Source organism: Podarcis cretensis, assembly GCF_951804945.1.
Source record: "Podarcis cretensis genome assembly, chromosome: 7".
NCBI lineage: Eukaryota > Metazoa > Chordata > Lepidosauria > Squamata > Lacertidae > Podarcis > Podarcis cretensis.
In genome coordinates, this window is record NC_137176.1 from 26,686,628 (window position 1) to 26,712,347 (window position 25,720).

A 25,720-nucleotide genomic window follows, 5' to 3' on the forward strand; every position below is an offset into this window, starting at 1 on the left:
GAAGTGTATATGATTGCTATGGGGTGGGAGTATGTGTATATTAAACAATTTTGGAGTGACATTCAAGAGGAACTTTAAAAAATGCTTAAAATATCATGTAAAAAAAATACAGAGGTGCACCTTTTGGAATTATATCTACTGACATTTCTGCTGCTAGGTAAAAAGTTTTCTCATAAGCAACTGTTGCGGCCAGAATGATTGTAGCAAAAAATGGGAAGGGAGAAAAAACTCCCTCAATAAGAGAATGGCAAATAAGATTTTGTGAATATATAGAATCAGCAAGACTTACAGCAGTGGTAAGAGGCCAGTCAGACCAAAAACTGATAGAGGAGGGGACTTGCGTGAAGGAATACATCAAAAAATATTGTTCGGGTATTAATATATCAATATGCAATGAATGAAACTTATAGAGTTAAAAAATTAAGAAGAAATGGGTATAAGATGAGATAGTCAAAAATAATATTGACAACACAGTGAAAAGAAGGGGAAAAAACCAAAGAAAGCCACATATAGGTGGAAGGAAGTCAAAATTTATGTCTGTATTTTTAGTTTGTATGTTTGTTTTCTTTTTTGTAATCTAAGTTGAGAGGTGTATGTATCTATGTATAATAAGTGTGTTTAGTGTTCTGGTTTGTGTTTCTAAGTATTGCATTTATCAATAAAAGTAAAAAAACGAAGAAGAGAGAGATAAGTGTATATGATTGCATAAAACAATGGAATTTACTACCGCAATATATAGTAATGACTACCAACCTGGATGACTTTAAAATGGGTTTAGACAAATTCATGGAGGGTAAGGCTAGGCTACTAGCTGTGATGGTTCTGTAACTAGCTCTAGTAGCCAAGGCAATATGCCTCTGAACCCTAGTTGCAAGTGGGGAGAATGATGCTTCATTCATACCCTTCATTCATGTCTTAGCTGGTCTCTGGGAGAATTGGATGCTAGATTAGATGGTCTTTCTGTCTTATCTAGCAGGAATCTACTTACATTCTTATGAGCTGCTAAAAGACTTGAGATGAGATATCAACAGCAGGAAGAAAGTAGACCTCAAGAGGATATAAGCAGAATTTGAACAGAAACAGGAAGTTGTTCAGAAGCCCCCCCCCCCCTTTCAGCCATTGATGTGTTTGAAAGCAACACTGGAAAAGAGACTAAAAATTCATCACTTTATTATACAATATTACATTTCAAACAATGTCTCAAAAATCCAGCTTTCTTTTTTCACAATTATTAGTACATTTATAGCTCTGTTCTACTACTAGCCAATACAGTGGTACCTCGGTTTACGAACTTAATCCATTCCGGAAGTCCGTTCTTAAAGCGAAACTGTTTTTAAACTGAGGCGCACTTTCCCTAATGAGGCCTCCTGCCGCCAGAGCCCTTCCACTGTTCGGATTCCAAGATAAAGTTCTCAAACCAAGACACTATTTCCGGTTTTGCAGAGTTTGTAAACCAAATCGTTCTTAAACCGGACTGTTCTTAAACCAAGGTACCATACATAATCAACTTGATCCAGTATTTCTGTCTGTTCTATTACTACCTTCCTCGGCTGCTCCTGCAGAAACTAGACAAAATAAAAGCTTGAAACTAAATACTCTGAGCACACCTGTGATCCCAAATACTTAAAAGGAAGTTTCGTTTAAGAGCTATGGAACTTGCTTAAAAAAGAAATGTGGTTAGAAATTGTAAACACTGCACCTCAGAACAATACAGAAGGCATGAACCAACAAAACCCAAATAATTTTGAGATTTAAGCTTTTGCTTAAGGGCAAACTCAACATTACACAGAAAGGTCTGTTACATCAGCCTGACCTCTTTTAATTGGCAAGCAACTTCAAATTGATGAGCAGATTTTGAACCGAGGGTGGGTGAATGGAAACAGAGCTTCTCATCCCTTTTTTTGACATCTCTTTTTCTGCTCAAAATTCCTTCTCCCCAGTGGCTTTTCTCCCCAATGTGTTCCACATAGAAGCCGGGCACATATGTGGAACAGTGTGGGTAGGGCAGTTGGAAAAGGGTGGTTTTGAACAAAATAGTAAGCAGAAAATGGATTCCTTGGCTCAAAACTGCAGTCTTCCAAAGTTCATTTGTATTTATATACAAACAAATATTGCAGCCCATTGAAATAATACAGGCATCACTTTTCTGGATTCTGGAACACAGCTATTTGCATATATCACATTTGCCAAAGCCATTTCCAACTGTGGTTTCCATACCTTTCCCCAAAAAGTATTGGCAATCCTAAAACAAATTGCTAACGTTGAGCTTCCTTCCAATGCTAAAAATACCCCATAAGATAAGACACTGCAAAAACTCAATTTGCATAAATGAATCAGTAGGAAAAAGCACTCCCTTCTACCTTGGATATTCAAAACACAATTTGGTTCTTGGTAACCTTTGCAACTCCTTATAGTGAAGACTAGGCTGTATACAGAAATATCTTGGAAATCAAAATTACTGCTCATTCCTCCCTTAGCTCAGGCCTGAGTTCCTATGCCTGTAAAAGTCATTTGAAAGATGTACTGGACAGCAAACTGAACGCTACTAGTTCAGTTGGCCATCTTTCCCATTCTTTTCTACTACAGAAGAACCCTCTTAAAAAACAGCAGGAGTGTCCATTCAGTTGAAAGTTGGCTCAGTTCCTTATTTGTAGGAGAAAAAACGCACACACAAAGTGCTCATGCTATGGAAACCTGTATGCCACCTTAGATAAAAGTGTTCGAATCCAGTCTGAAGTAGTTCACAGCACGCACCAGCATTTTCCATTTATATATACATTTATTCCACAGTTGCCACTGAAGTGCTTTTTGTACCACTTGGAAATATCTTCCATTCAAATCAATAGGGCTGTCCTCCAAGTAGTGAATTATGAACCAGTGTGCTATAAACATAGATCTCACACGGCCTTGTTTGAGAAAAAGATGTAGTCATCAAGCCTTTGAAAACTAAACACAAGCCGCATTTCATAACTGGAATTCAGAAATAACATTTCTTTATACAACCAACAAAATAAAGGGGAGGCGGCTGCAAGCAAAAAAAAAAAAGGTCTGTCACACATGAGAGAGAAAAAGAGAGAGAGAATGTGCTTGTTCGCTGAATGGATCAACACCACAAATGTATATGCCTGAATATAACCAAACAGCTATGCAGCGCCTATCAATTTTTCAAGCTGAATAAGATTAATAGTACAGTCATATGCATGTTTACTCAGAAGTAAGTCCCGCAATGTCAATGGAACCAACTCTGTAGTAAGCATGGTAAGGATTGCAGCCTAAATACATCAGGAAAAATGTGCCAGGTGATAGGACTAGCTATTTAGGAGAAGAAAATGGATATTATATCCCAAGGCATCATGCATCTTTAAGATGTATAAATTCAGGGGGTGGGGGGTTAAAACATGGGTCTTCTGCCAATTGTATAAAAATATACAATTTGTCCCTGATTAGAAATTCAAGTAGAACACATTTTTAATTTTAATACTTCAATGCAGGAAAAAACACACACCTACAAATAGTTTTTAAGGAAGGAAGGGATCTTGATGACTATTTCCTATGATTCATTAGAATATGCTGCTTTGATACTGACATGTCTGATCAAGCAAATAACCAATAACCTGAAATTTCAGTCCTTCCTTTACTTTTAAAATTAAAATAGTGATGGAAAGAAAAACAACATGGAGGTAAGGGTGGGAAGTCAAAACATTAAGGAAAATGTGTGTTGATTTGTGTTTTTTTGTGTTTTGTTTTTTGAAATTCAATAAATTTTAATATTAAAAAAAGGAAATCACTTGTGGTCACTTAGTTACTTATGTAACCGGAGCACTTAACTCTGTCCTGAATGAGTGCCAACGTCTGTCAACATTATCACTCAGAAGAAATAATTCTGACAATAAAGTCAATTGTGAATTTGTCCAAAAACTGTTTTGAGTGCTTAGATGGCTCAAATTAAACTATAGTGCGCTTGTGAGTTCACAATCGGTTTGTATATAGATTTACACTGATTCATCTTAAATCTTGTGCAAACACGTGTTTCACTCTTTGGTAATTGTTTTTTAAAATGCCTGAGGCTGCAGGACTATACATACGTACCCTGGGAGCAAGTACTACTGAACTCTCAGTAGGCATGTATAAGATTGCACAGCAAATCCAGCAGTTATTGGAAAGAAGCTTTGACTGCTTACTAAGCATTAAATGAGTTTTATGAAAATGACATATAATGGCATAAATAACATAGCATGATAATAAAACATTTATCCTAGGAATAATCCTGATGCAGAGTGTGCTGCACATGTCCATTTTTCAAAAGAGCGACAATATACATTTTTTAAAAACGTGAAAAAATGTCAGAAATTATAGTTCTTTTTTTTAAAAAACCATACACCTGTACACTGCAACTTTCTTTAAAGACTATATAGATGTTTTTGAAATAGTATACTTATAAAAATTACAGAATAATTCCATTTCGTTGAATAATGTGCTTTTGAGTACCCCCTTATATCTTAAGTAAGCTGCTGCTTCGGTCTAGGAATTCTTGCCCTGAGATGTCTAATCAAATAAATAATTAAGAGTCTGAAATAAGTTCAAGTCATCTATAAGACACTGCCTCCCTTTAAGAAAATGTAAACATAGGAAGTATTTTGTCAGTTTCCACCGCTAACCCCAGTGTTAGAATCTGAGGTACAGCAATCCAAAAAAAGGAGGGAGGAGAGCATATGTCCATTGTAATATATTTTTAGGCTTGACCACAACCATTCTTTGAACTTAATTGTTGTTGTTGTTCATTTCCCAGGGGAAATCCAAGCATTTACTTATAACACGTAGCTGTGAACCAACGATTCTTGCATTAGGCATAACATCCAACACGATGCTTCAAGGCACCGATTTTCACATGCTTATTCTGGAACAGAGGAATGATGGAGAGCTCTATGGTAGTCTTCTGAACTGGTGACTTGTTCTGGTATATCATAGCCTCTTAGAAAAGGTCCAGTGTTTTGCTGTGCAAAGTAGTATAGCTGCCTTGCAAACATGGGCTCAACCTTAACAGATAGAAAGGTTAATGGGACACATAGCCAGATGGTCTGATTCATTCATATTGAATATATATATATATATATATATATATATATATATATATATATATATATCATAACAAGTCAACGGAGTTCCACATTAGAAAGCATTTCATTTGTGTTCTGTCTAGTTTTGTCAATTCCAATGGACTTGCTGAAGATACTGAAGTTTATCAGCACATGCTTCTTTCCAGTAGCAATCATATACAGTGGTACCTCGGGTTACATACGCTTCAGTGTCCTTACAGCTAACGCCTTTCATCCTCCTTTATTTAGGGCTATTTAGCCTATAATTCACAAAGGTGTTAAGCCAGAACATCAGTGCAGCAGTCTCCTAAATGGATTAATTAGGTTGTGAATCAGGTTGTTAATTATAAACAACTGTATATTATAAACAATACTAAGAAACATTCAGCAGAAGAATTAGCTGATCAAGATCGCATTATTTGACCAAGGTAATCTTGGAGAAATAAGATAATCTATGTTTTGAGCTTCAGCGTAAGTTGTTTCAAAGTACACGTAATACCTGCAATTTTCATATGAGTTACAGTGGTTCCTTGGGTTACAGACGCTTCAGGTTACAGACACTTCAGGTTACAGACGCTTCAGGTTACAGACGCTTCAGGTTACAGACTCTGCTAACCCAGAAATAGTACCTCGGGTTAAGAACTTTGCTTCGGGATGGGAACAGAAATCGCGCGGCGGCAGCGGGAGGCCCCATTAGCTAAAGTGGTACCTCAGTTTAAGAACAGTTTCAGGTTAAGAACGGACCTCCGGAATGAATTAAGTATGTAACCAGAGGTACTACTGTACATACATACTAGGAACAAGGCCCACAGAAATCAGCAGGACTTGTTTCTAAGAAACAGGCATGGCGTTGTCCAGCATTCTACTACAGTTTCATGTACACAGAAGCCTATACACATGTGCAAGTGCAGGCTTCAGAACATACCAGGTCTGAGATCCTTTATGTGTCTTGGACTAACATTGACCTGAAACATCTACTGCCTACAGGGAATGACGACAAAAATATATTTTCCCTTGCTGAACATGGTCTTTCTAAAAGTATGGAGCTCCTGCAGAGCCCTGGAGATAGCAAAAACTCCACACAGGCATCCCTAGTGGTAGGGATGTTTGAAATGTTATTCCTCTTCACTATGTGAATTGCCTACTTGATCAGTTGCAATAAGAGCTAAATCTTCCTCACATTGTCAACTTTTACAGTTGATAGTTGCAGCAGAAATTGTAAAAAAGAGAGAGAAAAGACCCGCAACCAAACATAGGGTGGTATCTACTTAAATCTACGAGTAAAATTATTTCTACCCACAATGGGATTTCCCCACTCCTTCCCCTGCACATGCCCTGCACCACCCCCAAATCAGCTCCAGAGAAAACAGATTTAGTTGGCAAAGGGGGGAGGATGGGGGGGGGAGTCCCGTTGTGCAGGCAGAAGTCAATCCACTCATGCAAGGAGTCACTCAGCGCTACATTGACACACAGCTTTCAGGACAAAGTTACAGTGGTACCTCGGGTTAAGAACGTAATTCATTCTGGAGGTCCGTTCTTAACCTGAAACTGTTCTTAAACTGAGGTACCACTTTAGCTAATGGGGCCTCCCGCTGCCGCCGCACGATTTCTGTTCCCATCCTGAAGCAAAGTTCTTAACCCGAGGTACTATTTCTGGGTTAGCGGAGTCTGTAACCTGAAGCGTCTGTAACCTGAAGCGTCTGTAACCCAAGGAACCACTGTAACTCATATGATAATTGCAGGTATTACGTGTACTTCAAAACTGCTTACGCTGAAGCTCAAAACATAGATTATCTTATTTCTCCAAGATCACCTTAGTCAAATAATGTGATCTTGTACAGCTTATTCTTCTGCTGAATGTTTCTTAGTAGTGTTTATAATAGAATGCACAATTAACAACCTGATTCACATTCTAAGTAAGCCATTTAGGCGACTGGTGCACTGATGTTCTGGCTTAACAGCTTTGTGAATTATAGGCTAAATAGCCCTAAATAAAGGAGGATGAAAGGCGTTAGCTGTAAGGACACAGAATGTAGGGAGAACTTGGTAAGTGGGAGGAGGGAATCACTATGGAAGTAAGGGGGTGAGATTTCCACTCATCCACTGTGCTCAAAGCATCATTTATTACAGCTTTGTAGAATCCTATAAAAACACCAACACAGTGCAAATAATTGGTGGCAAGCCAAAAGGCCCCTCTTTATAGTTCATGTCTAGTTTATTTAGCAGTATTGAAATAAACTGTGGTTTCCAATTTCAGAATATTTGAATTGTTGTAACATTTAGCTTAAATCAAAAGCGTAATCACAGATGTGAATCACTCAGAAACTGGTGTTGCATATTTCCAGGTGATTATCATACTTAAGGAAGTTTCAGTTATACTGTACTGCCTAGCTGTAAGAGTGGTGATTTACATTTCATTTCAATGCTCCTTTTCAACCTTATTTGAATATACTGGATTAACTTAATTCACTTTAAGCATTCACCTTACCCCCTTTAATATATTTGCATGCCCCAAGATTCCAGCAAATCAAATAATTTATACTTACATGGGCTGTAATTTGTTTTCTTTGCCTTTGTGGATCTGGAAACTCTTCACCGAAACACAACACAATCTGGAATCTAGGCAACGGCCGCCCATGGTGGGCAAATACTTGTAGTTCTGAAAAGCCAACAGAAAATACTCAAGCTATTATGTAGGACTAAACTTCAGAGCTATGGCAGAAAAACAAATATCATGGAAAATCAGCCTATATTACTGATTAAAAGATCCTGTGGCAATGAGGATGGCAAAAGACCTAACAAAATCTAGAATCCAAATCAGTAAATATCTGCAACATCCTATCCAGCCATGTTAAAAATTGTAAATTTCCCTGGTTTTCCAGCTTTCTGATCAGCTACATAAGCGTAACAAAATTTCTCTCAATTTGGCAGGACATTACTGTTTCCAGTTTATTGAGTGCTTCCAGTATGCCATGGTTGTCTGTATTTACCCTCAAGCTGGGATAAACCAGAGCTGGCTGGCTTTCAGAAAAGACCCCAGATTTTAGAGGAGAACCTCTAAAATATGTATGGAGAAGACACAAGTTTCCCACATGCCTTTAGCGGAGTTACAATTTATTATTTGTTCACTCAAAATTGTATAACTGGGGGTTGATAGGGATTTTACAATAAAGACTATTGGAATCCAAAAAGGCAAATCTATAAAATGGTGCTTCCATTAAAAAAAAAAAAACCCACTAAATAATCTGTTTAAAATATTCCACTTTCAAATGTGCTGGAGATAAGAAATGTTCATTTCAGTCCAGTTGTTTCTATATCCGGTCCACATATCACAGTCTCTAATTAAGCGGATGTGTTTATATTAGCCCATTTGATCTCACCAAAGTAAAACCTGAAGCTGCACAATCTTATATCAATGTTATTTTCATTGCAAAACAGCCAGTGTTGTACATACCAAAAGTTACACATACTGTATAAATGAAAGTGTTAGCACCCTGGACACCAAAGACTAAAGGAGCATTTAAGAATGCAGATAAGATAAGAAATAAAAACCTTCTGAAATATTGCACCACTGAAGAGCAGGCAAAAAAAAATGTGTGTGAGGAGCATTATTAGCCGACAGTAGGACAACTGGTGAGTCGACATTACATTTCTCAAGTGAAGGCTAATTAGAAATTTTTAGCAAATTAGGTAATATTTCAGCTCATGCTATGGTCAAATAGAGTGAATGTGCATCCAACTCCTTCTGAAACCCACTGCTATGACAAAAGAAGCAGCTTGCATCACACAACCTACAAGGATGCATTTATGACTGTAACATACGTACCTGACAAAAACTGCTGAGTATCAAAAAGTTTGCATGTCTGCTCCCTTTCCAATTTGTTAGGCCTGTCATTGCAAAATGCCAGAGGACCATCCCAATAGATCCTGCTTTGGCAAAGTCTCTTAGCATAGAGTCCGTCAGGTGTCATCCAGAGTATTACTCCCCTTTCCAGGTGGCTTAAGGATTTTTCAGTTATTTTCCTCTGGTTGTGATCTTCCGGATAAGGGAAAAGAACTTGGTCCAGCCCGCTGACCTCATAACTTTGGCCATGAGATATTCTGCACCCTTCAGGACTTGAAGTAGTGACTTCTTTCACAAGAGTTTCATGGTAATATAGACAGATGTGCAATCGACAATCTGAAAGCATATTTATGCAAAATTGTTGTTAACCATTGGACACCAGACAATGGCATGTCATGTAACGTCTACAAGGAAGCAAAGAAGCGTTGAGGTTGAGTTACACATAGCATCTCAGAGATGTGGCTTCAAACCACTTTTCAGTGGCAGACTTTGAACCTGAGAATGCATATACAATTTTAAAACCACTTGCTAGGAAATTAAGCACAGTGGGACTTAAACATGTGTAAGATTGTGCCTTACGGCAGATTAGCTGGGGAAATGCTGGTTGTGAGGGTATTGGCATTGTGATTCCTATGATTCACTGAGTTGAGCTATGCAGTAGCCTTGCTTGTTGGCCAAGTCAAATTGCAGGCTACTTGATAACTGACAGGTAGCTGTTCCATGGGGGTTTTTTTGGTGGTGGAGTATTGGAACAAGTAATAAATATGGCTGCTGTGCTGTAGGTACGGGCAGCAAGAGCTATAGTTAGTGAAATCAGCCACCCTTACACCAAGATAACACCAAGATAACCCACGCACATTCACTAGGCACTGCACAAAATTCCTTGTTCATGTTGTCTGTGAACATTCTCCACACTTCATATATATGTGCACAACCAACATTTATGCACACCCTGTATTCACCTTACATTTTTTTAAACCAAATCAGAGAACCAAACATTGATGGTCTCATTTGAGCTCACGGGGAAAGGGGGTGTGTGTGTGTGTTTGTGTGTGTGAAACTTATCTGGAAAGTTATGAGAGGGCTCTCATGAATTCAATGTTACTTGCCAGTTGTTGAATTATTTATATACCTGACAATGGAAGAGCTTCACCAGACCTTATGCTCGGCTCTATTGGGATCCCAGGAGTCTGTGCCTCGGGTGGCGCACAAGCGTAAAAGGTTCCAGTTACCTGACAACCTGCTTTCACAAACAAAAAGTTTCTGTTCACAAAATATGTTGCCAAGTGGTCCAAAATCCATTGAAGGCTTTCTCCCTCCAGTCTGAGAAATTCACCTTCCATTTCGACCTGAACACATTTTGTTTGTTTGTTTATATGCTGTCTTTCAGCAGTGCTCCCAGGTAGTTTATGAAAACCTTGGCAGATGCTTCCCTTCTCCTGGACTCTGGATGTTTCGGCTGAGTTTGGAGGGCCTTGTGATGGCTGCAGAGATGGATCCCTTGGTGCTTCTGTACTTCCTCGCACTAAGTGGTACCTCATGGATGCTTTAAACTAGCGGTTCTCAATCTGTGGATCCCCAGATGTTGTTGGACTACAACTCCCATCACCCCTGAGCTCTGGCCTTGCTAGCTAGGGGTGATGGGAGTTGTAGTTCAACAACATCTGGGGACCCACAGGTTGAGAAAGGCTGCTTTAAACCATTGCATGACTCCAAAAGGGGCATGGCACTGGGATTGACTTCAGGGGCTTATTTTCTAGTAAATGTGTTTAGTATTTTGCTCCTCCGAAGTGCTCAAAGTGGCACGTGTGGTTCTATCCACTTTATTCTCATAACAACCTTATGGGGCAGTAGTGCCAACTCGGGCCCCGGACTGTGGGTGCCCAGCGCATGCACGCTGTGATGTCATAATGTGACGCTGTGATGCCGTACCGCAATGCAATGTTATGGCGCATGTGCGCTCTGTTGCCACAGTGGTGACTGGCCCAGGGCCTGCACCTTTGTCGCAGGGCCTCTATTGGGGCCTGCTGCAGCAGTAGTCGCACTCTGGAAGCATGTCTGCAGCTGCAATGAGCCCCAACAGAGACCCTGCAGCAGAGCACGGGGCCAGTCGCTGCTGCAGTGCCACAGCACCAGAGGCAAGGCAGCAGGCGGTATGGGCAGGGGGCAGAGGCTGGGCACCCACAGCAAAAAAAAAAATGTGGGTGCCTGGGCCCCCATGGCCGCCTGGAATTGGCAGCACTGCTATGAGGGAGGCCAAGCTGGGAGATAGTGACTGGTCCAACGTCACCCAGTAAATTTTATGGTGGAATGGGAATTGAACCTGGGTCACTCTAATCCTAATTCAGCCCTCTAATTACTGTACTACATCACACAGGCTTTCAGCCTTAGAGTGAAGGCAGATTTAACATTTATACAGCATTGGGAGCAGTATGGAATGCTTTCACTAGATTGCTTTCACCAAATCTACCGGTACTTAGGCTAAGCGCTAAAGAAGAAGAAAAAAGAAAAAGAAAAAGCAAGAATGCCCAGTTGTGCAAGTTTAAAACTAAAACCTACTTTGCATAGGATCAGCTGGCTTTGTGATGTCACAGAGCTAGGAAATCCTTAAGGCATTCAGCTTTAATGATTCATGGTTAGGATCGAAAGAGATGCAAAAGCATCTAAGTGATAAACTCTCCCACAGAATTCAATAGGACTTAGAGAAGTGGTTGACTTGGGGGTGTATCATTGTGCCTTAAATATCTGTTCATTTATAATGTATCTTTGTATTGCATTGAAATCAGCCAGATTCACTCATGGGCTAGTAGATGCAAGAGGGAAGCCAAAAATTAATAAAGCAATATGCTTTTATTTGACAGGCTTCACTGAACACATTCCATGTTTCTGAAGCTCTTGGAGCAGCGATTGCCAATTTTGGAAACCTGAGTAATAGGCATTGGCACCGTACTTCAACCACACAGGCAGCTGGCATAGTTCATTTGGTACAGCATGAAACTCTTAATATAACGACCATTGGTTCGATCCTGACGCTGGGCAAAAGATTCCAGCATTGCAGGGGGTTGGACTAGATGACCCTCACGGTCCCTTCCAGCTCCACAATTCTATGATTCTATGCACACCCCATAGCCATGCAAATATACATGCCCCACAACCATCCATTCACAACCCCATCTGCCCTCCAACACTTTGGCTTGGAACAGTGTTTCAGCCTTTTTTCAAGCTTAATTTGTTTTTGGCAAGGGGAGGGGCGTCATCTTCCTGGAGAGTGCGGCTGAGCAGGAACTGGTTAACCCACTCTAGGAAGTTCTCTCTCTCTCTCTCTCTCTCTCTCACACACACACACACACACACACACACACAATTAAGCTTAGGGAAAGCCTTCTATTATAGTAAAAGGTAAAGGTAAAGGTACCCCTGCCCGTACGGGCCAGTCTTGACAGACTCTGGGGTTGTGCGCCCATCTCACTTAAGAGGCCAGGGGCCAGCGCTGTCCGGAGACACTTCCGGGTCACGTGGCCAGCGTGACATCGCTGCTCTGGCCAGAGCCAGAGCCAGAGCCGCACATGGAAACGCCGTTTACCTTCCCGCTGGTAAGCGGTCCCTATTTATCTACTTGCACCCGGAGGTGCTTTCGAACTGCTAGGTTGGCAGGCGTTGGGACCGAGCAGCGGGAGCGCACCCCGCCGCAGGGATTCGAACCGCCGACCTTTCGATCGGCAAGCCCTAGGCGCTGAGGCTTTAACCCACAGCGCCACCTGCATATTATAGTACTATAGTATAGTATAGTATAGTATAGTATAGTATAGTATTATAGTATTATAGTACTTTATTTTATTTTTAAAAAAACTAATTGCAGGAGGGGGAGAGTGATTTTTTTGGGTTGCAACAGAAAGGAAAGAAGTCTTCTTTCAGGCCTGACTACAATGGGTATGGTGTGAGGAGGGGTTACTGTGGGCACCAGGAAAAGCTTTGGCAGGCATAGGTGTGCTTGCATGCACCATGTTGGTGACCCTACTATGCAGAACAGGGGTGCCAACTTGGCTAAAATACTAGAGGATACAGTACATAATTGATCACATGATGCGGTGCACGCACACCATTTGAATAGCAATGCCCATGAAATTTAGAGGGCCCTGGCCTCCTGAAATATTTTATTTTGGGGAGTCAAAAAGACCTCAGCCCCTAGGGGTTGGCTCTTATGCTGCAGAATAACATCAGTTTTGTCAACACGGAAAAGCTTTCATTATGTGCACCATCAGAAATAGGCCCATTTGACTTACCTACTTTGCCTCGTCCATTATTCTGAATCTTCAAAGCAAAAGCACTCCACACCCCTGTGGAGATTGCACCATTTTCTTATACTGAGTGCTCATTGTAATGGAACCTTAGAACATGCTCCAAAGTTAACCACTTCTGCAAGTCCAATTGATTTCAGTGAGAGGCTCTTGCAAATGCTTGCCTATCCCTTAAATGACATTTTAAAGTCCTTACTTTTGGCTGCCTAATCTCATTCATACCATTGTACTTTCTTCCAACAGTGGAATGCACATATAGAGTTTTCCCACTTCCCAAGGTTTCCCCATTCATTTCAATGAAGAGGGGATGTTTACATACACAAAGTGCTGGATATACTGAGCAGTGTCTTCTAATTAAATGAATGAGGAAATCCGCTTTACTCAGGAGCACCTTGTTCACAACCCCATGGGCACAGCCACTGGGTCAGGAACCACAACTTCTTTCACAATTTAAATAACCACCAGATACAGCTCTGTCTAAAAACACTGGAATCTTCTTACCGTTCTGACATGCTGGGCTTTGCCAATGGTGGTTGCGAGCTGCAAAAGGAACACTTGCACACTGGTAGGAGATATCGGGGTGTGACTGCTCTGGCATATAGTCCCTCCAATTACGGTCATGAGACACCATGTAGCTTGGCACCTGCATGTTTAACGAAATATTACATAATGTGGTGTTGTTTTTTTAATGCATTTTTTAAAAAATGTTTTCCATCACAGTTCTAAGAAGGAGAAAGAAAACACATCAGCAAAGTATGTCAATTCACAATGCCATTTGCAAAAAGCAGGTATGTGTGGCCAAAAGCAATCATACAAAATAACAAAAGAGGATGGGGGAGGCATTGACAGATCTTATATGGCATGCAAGTCAGGCAAACAGCTCTGAGTAGGGGTCCAAAATCTCAGAATAGTTGTGATCCTCACAACTACACACAAAAATAATGTTCTCATATGCTGCAGGAGAAGAAAGGTCCTCTGACCAATGAGCTCTCAAAGCAGCTATGTGGTCCTTCCAGTGCTGTCAAACCAGTTACTTAGCCATGAATAAAGTGTGCAGGGTCAGGCTATGGTGTCCCACACATCACATAATGGTTTTAAGGTAAAGGGACCCCTGACTGTTAGGTCCAGTCGCAGACGACTCTGGGGTTGTGGCGCTCATCTCGCTTTACTGGCCGAGAGAGCTGGCGTACAGCTTCCAGGTCATGTGGCCAGCATGACTAAGCCGCTTCTGGTGAACCAGAGCAGCGCACGGAAACGTCATTTACCTTCCCGCCGGAGTGATACCTATTTATCTACTTGCACTTTGATGTGCTTTCAAACTGCTAGGTTGGCAGGAGCAGGGACCGAGCAACGGGAGCTCACCCCGTCGCAGGGATTCGATCCACCAACCTTCTGATCAGCAAACCCTTGGCTCTGTGGTTTAACCCACAGCGCCACCCGTGTCCCCATATAATGGTTTTAGTTATAGTCAATTGCAGACAGAATCTTCAGCTTCCCCACCCGGACTACATCCCATCCTCAAAATGTCCAAACACAAAATGCTCTCCAGAGTCTTGCACAGTGTTCTCTCCAAAACCTGCTACCAGAGATTATTTGAGTACAGGTGCCAGGGGGTAGAACATGGGACTCTATGCAAACAAAAGATGTGTTTCACCATCGATCCTTAGGTTCTCCCCTGCAAATAATGAAGATACAGCACCCAAGGTCCCCTTGGAAGAGGAAGCGCACACAAAACTGATGCATTGGTGCAAAGCCAGCGTCGTTAATTAATTTTTTTTAAAATGACATTTACAGGGGGGTGTAAATATTTGAAATGTATGAAGATGAATACTTGAACTGCAAATGATGAAACATATATGAAATGTAATAAGAGCTAATAGTATGGATTCAACAACAACAAAAAAGGATCACAGCAACACCTATGAACTCTTTGAGAACATTATTTAAGTTGTAGTTGTACTCTTTGCTACTCTTTTTCAATCTCACACTAGATCAAGGAATGAAATAGCAATGGTATCAGTACATGTTCATCATTTGACATCAAAGCTCAAATACATCCATATTATATATATATATGTATTTATACATACCTGAGGTGGTAGTGCAGAGTAAGACGAGTTCATGGTGTAAGTATTATTCATAATCATTTGGGGATCTTCCATGCTAAGCTGTTTTGCTCCTGTGTATATAAAACAGGGAGATTTACGCATGTGTATATTGAAGAACCTTGTGAGAAAAGTAGCTTGCACATTAAAAATGACATTGTTACTGCTTCAGTCTACTTCATAGCCACGAAGTTTGTTGGTACGCTTTACAGATAGGGGATAAATCTAGAAATCTGTCACTGGAAAACTTTATCAGGATAAAAGACAACATAAATGCAAATCACCCAAATTGTATAATTTATTTGCTTACAGAATCAGGCAGAACTGCATCAGTTATTTGAACCCTAGGTGCTTCTATTGTAAACCTATATAAACAAGCATTAGATTTTTAATTTCCCAAACCTCATTGCTTAAAGTAATTATAGTGCTGTTGCATATCCCCACCCCACCCCAGCACCATCTCAATAAATGGGATTGTTTTGTATAATGCAGGCTTACCTTTCTTTGCTCCTTCTGGTACTATTCTGTACACTTTATAGGGGTCTGATATATCCAGCTGGCTTCTTTCAACGAGTTCTTCAAAGTCATTGCTCTTGTTCAAAGCACACCGCAGTCTTGTTTTCCAGGTGGGGGGATCTGGCTTATCAATGCCTTCTCTGAACTTCCCTTTAAACAGAGCCCAAGCCTGGAAATATTGATGGTGGTTAACATCTTGTTTTTAAAAACTCCTTTAAACATACCTATACTCAACAATATAAATGGCACGCTGCGTGTGTTCATTGTGGAAGTTCTCTGATGGGACTGTCACTAGCTTTTCCCCTGCCACTATAGGATTTTCACTTCCCTAGTCATAGTTCAGCTACAAACCAAAGTGCACAGTGCAATTTTTCAGGACCCAGCAGAGAAGACTGCAGTAAAAGAACTAGATGTCGTTCTAGATTCATAGTAGATACTTCAGTTCTACAGGAAGTATATAGACCCTGTGCCATTCGCAAAGGCTCTGTGCTATTTAATTCACTGCAAAACAGCATGGAATAGCCACAACATGTTTTATTTCTTCACTTATGAATTAGACAGTTTCTATCCCGCCATTCCTCCAGTATGGAGCACAGGGCAGCTTAGAACAATAGTGTATAAAATGTGTGTGCGTGTGTGTGTGTAATTTTTATATGATAAAAATGCAATCCATTGAAGGACCTGTAATGCTGCATCACAATTCTGAATTTGCATGAAGTCATGGTGGGATAGGCCTGCCAACCTAGCAGTTCGAAAGCACCTCCGGGTGCAAGTAGATAAATAGGGACCGCTTACCAGCGGGAAGGTAAACGGCGTTTCCGTGTGCGGCTCTGGCTCTGGCTCTGGCTCTGGCCAGAGCAGCGATGTCACGCTGGCCACGTGACCCGGAAGTGTCTCCGGACAGCGCTGGCCCCTGGCCTCTTAAGTGAGATGGGCGCACAACCCCAGAGTCTGTCAAGACTGGCCCGTACGGGCAGGGGTACCTTTACCTTTACCTTTATGGTGGGATAGCTTGGAGGGACATTGAGAGGGAGGGAAGCAATTTTAAACAGTGGCATTGTATAAGGATACTTTGGAATATTTGAGGAATCCAGGTCCTTTGTTTCTCTCGCCTGAAGCAGCTGAGGAATGGAAGACGGAGAAGTTTGAGTACAGCATGAAAGGAGAGTCACTGAAAGTAAGGAAAGGTGGGTGCTTTAAACAACAGCAGACGTTTCAGTAAAGCATGGATGGAGGAACACTGAGAGGAACAAAGTAGTGATTTTAAAGAAAGGCAAAAGCAGAACAAGCGGGTAGGGGAGGAAGACAATGTGAGGGAGGAAGTAGTAGAAGAAAAAGAGAAGAGTTTGGATTTGATATCCTGCTTTATCACTACCCTCAGGAGTCTCACAGCAGCTAACAATCTCCTTTCTCTTCCTCCCCCACAACAAACACTCTATGAGGTGAGTGGGGCTGAGAGACTTCAGAGAAGTGTGACTGGCCCAAGGTCACCCAGCAGCTGCATGTGGAGGAGCAGAGACGCGAACCCGGTTCACCAGATTACGAGTCTACTGCTCTTAACCACTACACCACACTGGCATTTTAAAGCAATATTTGAGTACAGTAATAAGGGAATTTGGAAAGGCTCTGTTGTGTTTTATTTTTGCTGTTACCTTTTGTGTTGTACCCATCTCTGCTATTTCTTCTTGTTAAAATTTGTTTGTTTTAAAAAAGAATACCCTCACTGTTACTCCATCCCTGCTTTACTGTTGTTGTTTAAAATCACCATTTTCCTCTCAGTTTTTACACACTCCCCACTTTACTCAAACTTCTGCCACTGTTTAAAACAGCCACTTTTCCCCCTTTCAGTGTATCTTCCTTCTTGCTGTACTCAAACTTCTCCCTCTTCCATTCTTCAGCTGCTTCACGTGAGAGAAAGAAAGAACACAGAGCCCTGTGCAAAGGGAGTGTAGAATAGGAGAGAGGAAGCATGAAAATGGAGTGCTCTGTGCGCAAGGAAGAGTTGAGAAAAGTAAGGAGGAGGGCGGCAGGGAAAAGGAAGTAAAGGTGATAGCTGGGATGCAGATGGAGGGTGTGAGAGGCATGGGAATGGGGTTGAAGATGTAAGTAGGGTCATTAAAAGTCTGCAGAATAGGAGGGGGTAGCTTCATAACTGGGCAGAAGACGAAAAGGGTGCTTAGTAGTTGCAATGTGTGGGAGGAGGATACAGAATGTTACCATGCAAGTGGTTTGTGTGCAAGAGGAGTGTGTTACACAAAAGGAAGGGGAGGTGAAGGCAAGGGGAGAAGGTAAAAATGGGTGCAAAGCAGGACTTCAGAATAGAAGACAGAAGTGAGTTTGGGAAGGTGAAAAAGTGAGCATGATGTGAGAAGCTCAAAGAGGTTAATGAGGGAATGGCAGGCAGTTCGCGAGTGGAGAAAGCACTGTATTATAATACAGTGGTACCTCGGGTTAAGTACTTAATTTGTTCCAGAGGTCCGTTCTTAACCTGAAACTGTTCTTAACCTGAAGCACCACTTTAGCTAATGGGGCCTCCTGCTGCTATCGCACCACCGGAGCACGATTTCTGTTCTTATCCTGAAGCAAAGTTCTTAACCTGAAGCACTATTTCTGGGTTAGCGGAGTCTGTAACCTGAAGCGTATGTAACCTGAAGCGTATGTAACCTGAGGTACCACTGTAGATATATAAATCAGGCTGCAGTTAACCACCTATAAGCCTTCCTGTTTTTATTTGTGTATTTATTAACACATTTTTATCCCGCCTTGTTCCTCCAAGGAGCTCAAGGACACAGTGCTCCCCTTCTCTGTATTATCTTCACAACTACCCTGTGAGGTAGGTTGGACGGAGAGAGTGTGATTGGCCCAAAGTCACCCAGTTAAGTTTCAGGCCTGAGCAGAGATGCGAACCTGTGTCTAGTCCAGCGCTCTAACCACTATACCACACTGCCTCTCAGAAAGATGTCAGAGATTCTATGCAGGCAGAAGGAATGGTGGATTTTTTAGGACCTTAGGTATTTTAACCAAAGTCAGATTCATTGGTCCATCTGTTGTCTCCCCCAGCCCTACTTTGAGATGTCAGAGATCAAACCAGGGACCTTCTGCATGCAAAGTAGATGCTTTACCACTCAGCTATGGTCTCCCTCACTATATAAAAAATAATAATGCAGCTATGGTGGCAGATGTGATCCCAGCTTCTTCTAGTCTTCTCATTGTGTGTGGTGCAGAGTTCAATAAGAGCCCTGCTTGCAGACAGCACACGATGGGAGCAAGGGTGTAAAGCCACTCCATCTTTCATAATTGGAATGTGGAATCTGTGACCCTTTGGATGTGCTGTACAGTGGTACCTCGGGTTAAGTACTTAATTTGTTTTGGAGGTCCGTTCTTAACCTGAAACTGTTCTTAACCTGAGGTACCACTTTAGCTAATGGGGCCTCCCGCTGCCACTGTGTGATTTCTGTTCTTATCCTGAAGCAAAGTTCTTAACCTGAGGTACTATTTCTGGGTTAGCGGAGTCTGTAACCTGAAGCGTCTGTAACCCGAGGTACCACTGTAGTCAGGAATTATGAACTCTTGTTTCGTATCATGCTGAGGTGGAAATAACTTCTGCCAAGTCCAGTCTAGTCACTGGAATCTGCAGGTAGCTAAAAGGTAAAAACTATTTTCAAGTCAAGAGATGGCTTTTTAAAAAGCCATGTCACAGTATGAGTTCAGTACACAAAGCTAAGAAAGCCATACGAACATTTAACATTAAGGCTGAGTAATCAAGGAGGGAAGGTGTTGCTTGTGGATTCAACCAGTAGCGTAAATGGTTCCTTTTAAAAATGAGTTACTATTAAAAGTAATTAGCTACATTCATTTTAGCGGAAATGGAACAGTGTTGCTCCAGGTAATGCTATTCAATAACAATCAAGGGAAGGAGTTTTAGAAAGGAAGTCTTGCTAAACAGTTATTATGGTGCTTGCTGAAGTTTAATGACAAAGGCTGCAATCCTGTTCAAAACTGTACACAAGTTCCATTGCTGTCTACAGAATGCAAGTTTGTGCAACTCAGAGCATCATTGCAGCCATAAAGAGTCACGCCTTGGGGTAGTTAATCAAATAAGGAAGAGGGAATTGTGGAACATGGAAGGACTCTTTCAAGTGTGACAGGAAAGCAGCTTGGCTGGAATTTTAATTCAGAAGCATCTAGGATGCTAGTTGGGTAGAAAAGATAATTTCATCATTGACTGGTGATCATTTAATTTCTCTCTTAAAGTCGGAGAAAAGAAGTGCCCTAAAATAAAAGACCCTCCTAATTCCATTGTCCAGCAATTCTAATAGGGGCAGAGTCCAATCTACCTCTTGGTTTCTTGAGTCTACACACAGTTTAGGGAACATCTAATATTTCTTTAACTAGTCACAGGTGTGCCTCTACTGCTAGGGAAAATGTACTTGTTACAGGATAAAGGTTACAGAAGCTATTAGAGAAGGACCCTGCACCTTTGTGGAATTTGCCAGTGAGGCTGAAAGTGGACAGAGGGTGGAGTTGGACTAATGAGCCCTGGGTTCATATTCTAGATCAGCCACGAAGTTCACTGAGCGGCCTCAGCCAAACCTGTCTTCCAGTCCTATCTACCCTGCAGACTGTTGACAAAATAAAATAGCCAATTCCATGTACCTTACCCAATGGTCCTAAATCATCTAACTGCACCGGACCCTAAATCTGGAACCAGTTCCACTTAAAAGCACGGGCCATTTCCAAGCAAATGCACACTTTGCTTCTGATGGGAGACTGGAGCCAAACTTGCGCAAGGAAATGCAAACAGCCCCTTTGCCTCTGGCTGAGATCCGAGCCACTGGATCGCGAAATCTGGCGCGCGCCTGAACTGGGGCGAACGCCTTACCTTGAAAAGAGCGGCGTCCTCCTCTCGATTGTAGTCCTGCTTGCCCGCGTGCTTCCAGGGGATGCGGAAGATGCTCTTCTCGTCGTTCTCCCACACCAGGCCCGGGTACTTGCCGCTGTCAATCTGCTCGATCAGCCATTGGCGGAGTTTCCCGTTGCCGCAGCTCACCGAGCTCATCCCGCCGCCGCCGCCGCCGCCCTCGCTGGTGCTGTGGATGCCGCGCTCGCCCTCCAGGTTCATGCCACGCGCCCAGCCGACGTCGCCTGCTCCGGGGCCTCCCCTGCCGACGGGAGGGAGAAGGGTCACGTGCCACGCGCCAGACACGCGGGCGGGCGGGCGCGCGCTTCAGCACCTCGGGGCTCTCCTTTCTCTCGAGCCCACAGAACGCGCCGCTCCGCAAGTTTAGCGGGAGAAGCGCGAACTTCTTCTCCACACCCACCTTTCGCTAGCGGGCGAGCGAAGGTCGGGGGCGCCGGTGTCCACCACGGCTGGCTCCCAAGCACCCCCCCACCCCCAAATTTCCCAGGAAGGGGTCGGGCAACCACAAATTTCGGTGCCGGGGCCACCATGCACACTTCACGGCGTCCACGGTGGCGGGGTCAAGTTATCACTGCTGGTATCCAGAGTGAGAGAGAGAGAGAGACCCGTGCACGAGGAAGCAGAGAGACCGTTCGCTCGTTTGGCGCCAACGCAGAGTAGTCCCCGCTTATGCCGCGTCTCCCTCGCGCGCACCTCCTCTCCTCGCAAACACCTCAGAGCGGCCCCTGAGGCGAGCCACAAAATGGTGCCGCCCTCCCCGCCAGGGGAGAAGGACAAGGGGCATAGAAAGGGCGAGAAGGGGTGTCTGCTGCCCCTGAGGAACCTGCCGGCCCAAGCCGTCGCCTCACCTTCGCGTTTTTCCACCCCTCCCCTTCCGCCCTCCTGGTCACACTTCGCCCTGACGGAGCACACGCCGAATTCTCTTTCTCTCCGTGTGTGCCTGCTTCGTTTTGTGCACTCCTCCCCCCTCAGAGCCGTCTTTGGTGTGTTTTTTTTTCCCGACAGGCAGCCCACATGGCCCACAGCCGCGCCTCGCCCAGCTCCCACTTCCCTGTCGCCTTCCCTCTCCTGCAGACGCTCATCCGTCCCCGCTTCCTTCCTCTATTCTGGGCTTCCTCGCGGCTGGCACGAGCTGCACCTCTCCTCATACTCACAGAAGCCCCTTCCACTCTCTCCCCGGCCGCCGTCCTGCTCTCTCTCTCTCTCTCTCTCTCTCTCTCGCTCCCTCCTTTTTCTCTCTCTGTTCAAACCCCCCGCCGAGGCCTTTCCCCCTTCGCTTTCCCACCCACGCCGCGGACTCTCCGCAGGAAACTCCTCACATTCGCTCGCCGACGCGGCTGGCGGCCCTGTTACCGTCATTCCCGCCCGCGCGCCCCGGCCCAGAGAAGGCCGAGAGGGGCCTCGGCTCCGAGCAGCCGCTTCGCCCTCGTGACACATTTCCTCCCAGCCGCCCAAGAAGCGCCGGCTCACAAACCCGCGGCCGCCCCGGCTCGGCGGGATTCCCGCCCGCGCGGCACCAGGGGCGCCCGCCGATCCAGAACGCGGGGGATGGCGCTGCGCCAGTGGCCAGACGCAGCCGCCTCCGCCGCGGCTCTGGAGCGCGTTTTCTCGGGCGAGACCTAGGAAAAGGGGCCCCGGCCAGGATCGCGGCGTGGCCTTGGCGCAGCTGCGCTCAAACAGTACTATTTGGCCCCTCGCCGACTTGGAAGCACTTCAAACGCTTATGAAGCACTCAGCGCAATGCTCTGGGCTCCCACGGGGTGCGAGGCCACTGGCGCCCCCTTGGGGGCGTGATTTCCGAGTAAACGTGCATAGGATCGGCCTGCTCCAGCCCAATCCTGCGCCTATTTATTCGGCAGTAAGTCGCGCGCAGGGTTTGTTTAAGCAGCTCCCGAGTAAATGTGTGTAGGATCGCAGCCTGCGAGTCAGTGCCTTCGAGTTTCGCGGGCATAGCTGTCAACTTTTCCCTTTTCTTGCGAGGAATCCTATTCGGAATAAGGGAATTTCCCTTAAAAAAAGGAAAAAGTTGGCAGCTATGTTCGCGGGGCTTCCGAGTAAACCTAGAATCCAAGAGTTGGAAGGGACCTTGAGGATCATCTAGTCCAACCCCCTGCGATGGAGGAATATGCAGCTGTCCCTTACCCGCGATCTTGGTATTATCAGCACCATGCTCTAACCCAGTGTTTCCCAACCTTGGGCCTCCAGCTGTTTTTGGACTACAACTCCCATCATCCCTAGCTAGCAAGACCAGTGGTCAGGGATGATGGGAATTGTAGTTCAAAAAGAGCTGGAGGCCCAAGGTTGGGAAACCCTGCTCTAACCAAACGGAGCTACCCAGTGGTAAGAGGATCACGCGGCTAGGCTGCTACTGCCGGACATCTTCCAGCCACGCTGAAAATCCATAGGACTTGTTTCACATCAGTGGCGTAGCGTGGGGGGTGCGGGGGGGGGGGGCCGGCAGCACCGGGTGCAACATGGGGGGGGCGCTAATCTAGTGGAAGAGACTCCAGTGCTAAAATCCACGGGTTAGGGGGCGCAAATTACTTGCCTTGCTGACAACCCACGCTACGCCACTGTTCGACATTGAAATACATTGTGGGTATTATGTAACCAAGGCAAGGCAGGATCTGCGGAAATTCTGGTGCTGCGATTGAAGACATCAAGCCTTTGCTACTGCCCTTAAGCAACGAGGCCTTCCCACCCCAAAGCAGGTTTTCGCCCATAGAGATCAACGGTAAGCAAGCACACCTGCACAAATTCTACATTAACGAATATCCCAAAGGGCGATTACCGAAGCAAAGCCTTGTCCGGGCAGAGAAAGTCCTTTGAAAAGCCACACAGGCACATCTCCCCCTCCCCCCCCCCAAAAAAAAAACCAAGACGATCGGTATGTATATAAACATTATTTACACCAAAACACAAGCATACTTACTGAACCACGAAGCTAAGCACTATAAATAAACGCTGCGCACACCGCAGTGCTTACGTGTGGGCCGCAGGAGACTAACACAGGGAAAGGCGCAACCCCAGACTCACTTTCAGTGCCATTGGACTCAATGGGGCTTCCTTCTGGAACTGCACTGCTGGTGGAGGGTGCAATGCCTTAGAGAGATCGGCGGCTACATTTAATGATCTACATGCAAATAAATATTATTACCAACGGGTGGGTGCTGCCTTCCTATAGGGAAGCAGAGGTGGTTGAAGTTTAAAAAGGGAATATAGACTGTACAGTAAAAGTGAATGTATTATATTCAGTAGAGGCATTCATTGAATTGGAATAAATGGGTAATCATAGACCCCCGGCGGAGGCAGGAATGCGTTTGCTTACATCCATCGCTTGCTCTCGCTCTCCCTTCGCTCCTGGTCTTGTCCTCCCCCCCCCCCCGTCGAAATTTCGACGGGAAGCTCTCTGCAAAGTGCCTGGACAGGGGTTCATGCCCTTCTATAAACTAAAATCTCGCAGGCTGAAATGAATGTGAGCTGCAGGGCTAGTTATGCACTAAGTATCATCTGGTCTCCCGCTTCTTTCATTCTCCAGGCCCTTTTCGCGGGAGACCTGGCGCTTGCTGCGCCCCCCACCCCACCCCAAAAACAAGAATCACCTTCTCTTCATTCCTGCATTGCGGGGGGTTGGGCTAGATGGCCTATGAGGTCCCTTCCAACTCTTCCATGATTCTATGAACTGTTTGCTTTCCCTCTCCAAACTGTGGCCATTCCCACGAGATGACCGAGACCCGCATATACTTTCTCCCTCCCTCGCATCCCTCCTTGAGCTTTGCACAACCCACATTCTGCTTTCAGAGAACCTGAGCCGCCAAATTCGGGGGGGGGGGAGTGTCTTTCCTTTTTCTGTCCTCCTCTTCAAAGTTGGCCAAAAAAAAAGTTGTTGAAATTCAACAGCTGCCTCGGTTGGTCTCAGAATATACTTTGGTTCTCTTGTGCTGCGGGCAAAGTTTGTGCTCGACCTGAAGTCCTAGTCAAGCCTTAAACTGCTGCCGTTCCGCTTTCAACCTTAGAATCACAGAATTGTGGAGTTTGGAAGCGACCCCAGAGGGACATCTAGTCCAGCCCCTTGCAAATGCAGGGATCTTTCCGAACTCGAACCCACGACCGTGAGATGGAGAGTTCAGTGCTCTAACGACTGAGTTGTCCCAGTCACTTCTGTTGCTTGTTCTGCCGTGGCCCAGGGGGCTGCGGTCTACATGGCTGCCTCCTGCGAACCAACACACCCAACACACCTTTTTAATATGTTTCTCAGAAGACTTGGGGGGGGGGGTCAGTCGACTGCACCCATCTGTTATGCATAAAGAGAGTAGAACCTGAGAGTAAGCCGTGCAGGATCAGACCCAAAGTCGGCACGGTATCCTGCCTCCCACAGCAGCTATCCACACACTTACAGGAAGCACAAAAGGAAGGCATGAATGCAACGAGGAAAGGGCCATAGATCAGTGGAAGAGTGCGCAGAATCACAGAATTGTAGAATTGGAAGGGACCTCGCGGGTCATCTAGTCCAACCCCGCAGGAATGCATGATTACCAAAAGAACCCTGCCTAAAACAATGAGGAGAGGAGGGATCTACCTCCGGTTGGTAGAGCATCTCAGGGATTGTGGGTTTGAGCCCCACTCGGGGTGAAATGTGCCTGCATTGCAACGGGTTGGACTAGATGATCCTCGCTCGGGGTCCCTCCCAACGCTGCAATCCTGAGACTCTGTGACTTGTGTATTGGGAGCTGGAGTCCAGCAAGATCCGGATCGTGCCCCAGTGAGTTAGATGGGCTACTGGTCTGACTCGGTTTAAGCCAACTTCCTAGAAACCTCCCCTGCTGCTTGCCCTCTTGCAGCCAGATATACTGCCCCTGATTCCGGAGGTTCTATCTAGCTTTAGGAGAGGGTAGCTAATTAAGTACTTGCCTATAGGTTCTCCCAGCAATGGCTTCAGT

At 44.5% G+C, this 25,720-nt stretch overlaps 1 protein-coding gene across 3 annotated transcripts; it reads right to left on the reverse strand.

Annotated features, from left to right (window-relative positions):
* Positions 1-1,153: 1,153 nt before the first annotated feature.
* Positions 1,154-21,017, reverse strand: IRF4 (interferon regulatory factor 4). Of its 3 annotated transcripts, none has more exons than XM_079985036.1 (8): positions 20,742-21,017; positions 15,842-16,028; positions 15,329-15,417; positions 13,740-13,881; positions 10,073-10,180; positions 8,923-9,276; positions 7,643-7,755; positions 1,154-5,036 (listed from the first exon to the last, which is right to left on the reverse strand). In XM_079985036.1, exons 1-8 carry the CDS (start codon positions 20,979-20,981, stop codon positions 4,893-4,895), a joined length of 1,377 nt encoding a protein of 458 aa, XP_079841162.1. In that variant the 5' UTR covers positions 20,982-21,017; the 3' UTR covers positions 1,154-4,892. The 3 variants fall into 3 exon arrangements, with proteins under 3 accessions (XP_079841162.1, XP_079841161.1, XP_079841163.1); XM_079985035.1 differs by having other exon boundaries at positions 10,073-10,183; XM_079985037.1 differs by lacking the exon at positions 10,073-10,180.
* Between the last annotated feature and the right edge of the window lie 4,703 nt (positions 21,018-25,720).

What these genes read in the sequence shown, in the direction of transcription:
- IRF4 (XM_079985035.1), bottom strand. Translation starts at nt 20,981, where the DNA reads ATGAACCTGGAGGGCGAGCGCGGCATCCACAGCACCAGCGAGGGCGGC. An exon ending in AGGACGCCGCTCTTTTCAAG is followed by an intron (nt 16,029 to 20,741) that starts GTAAGGCGTTCG and finishes CAATATTTCCAG; the next exon opens with GCTTGGGCTCTGTTTAAAGG. An exon ending in ACTCTGCACTACCACCTCAG is followed by an intron (nt 13,882 to 15,328) that starts GTATGTATAAAT and finishes TTAAACATGCAG; the next exon opens with GTGCCAAGCTACATGGTGTC.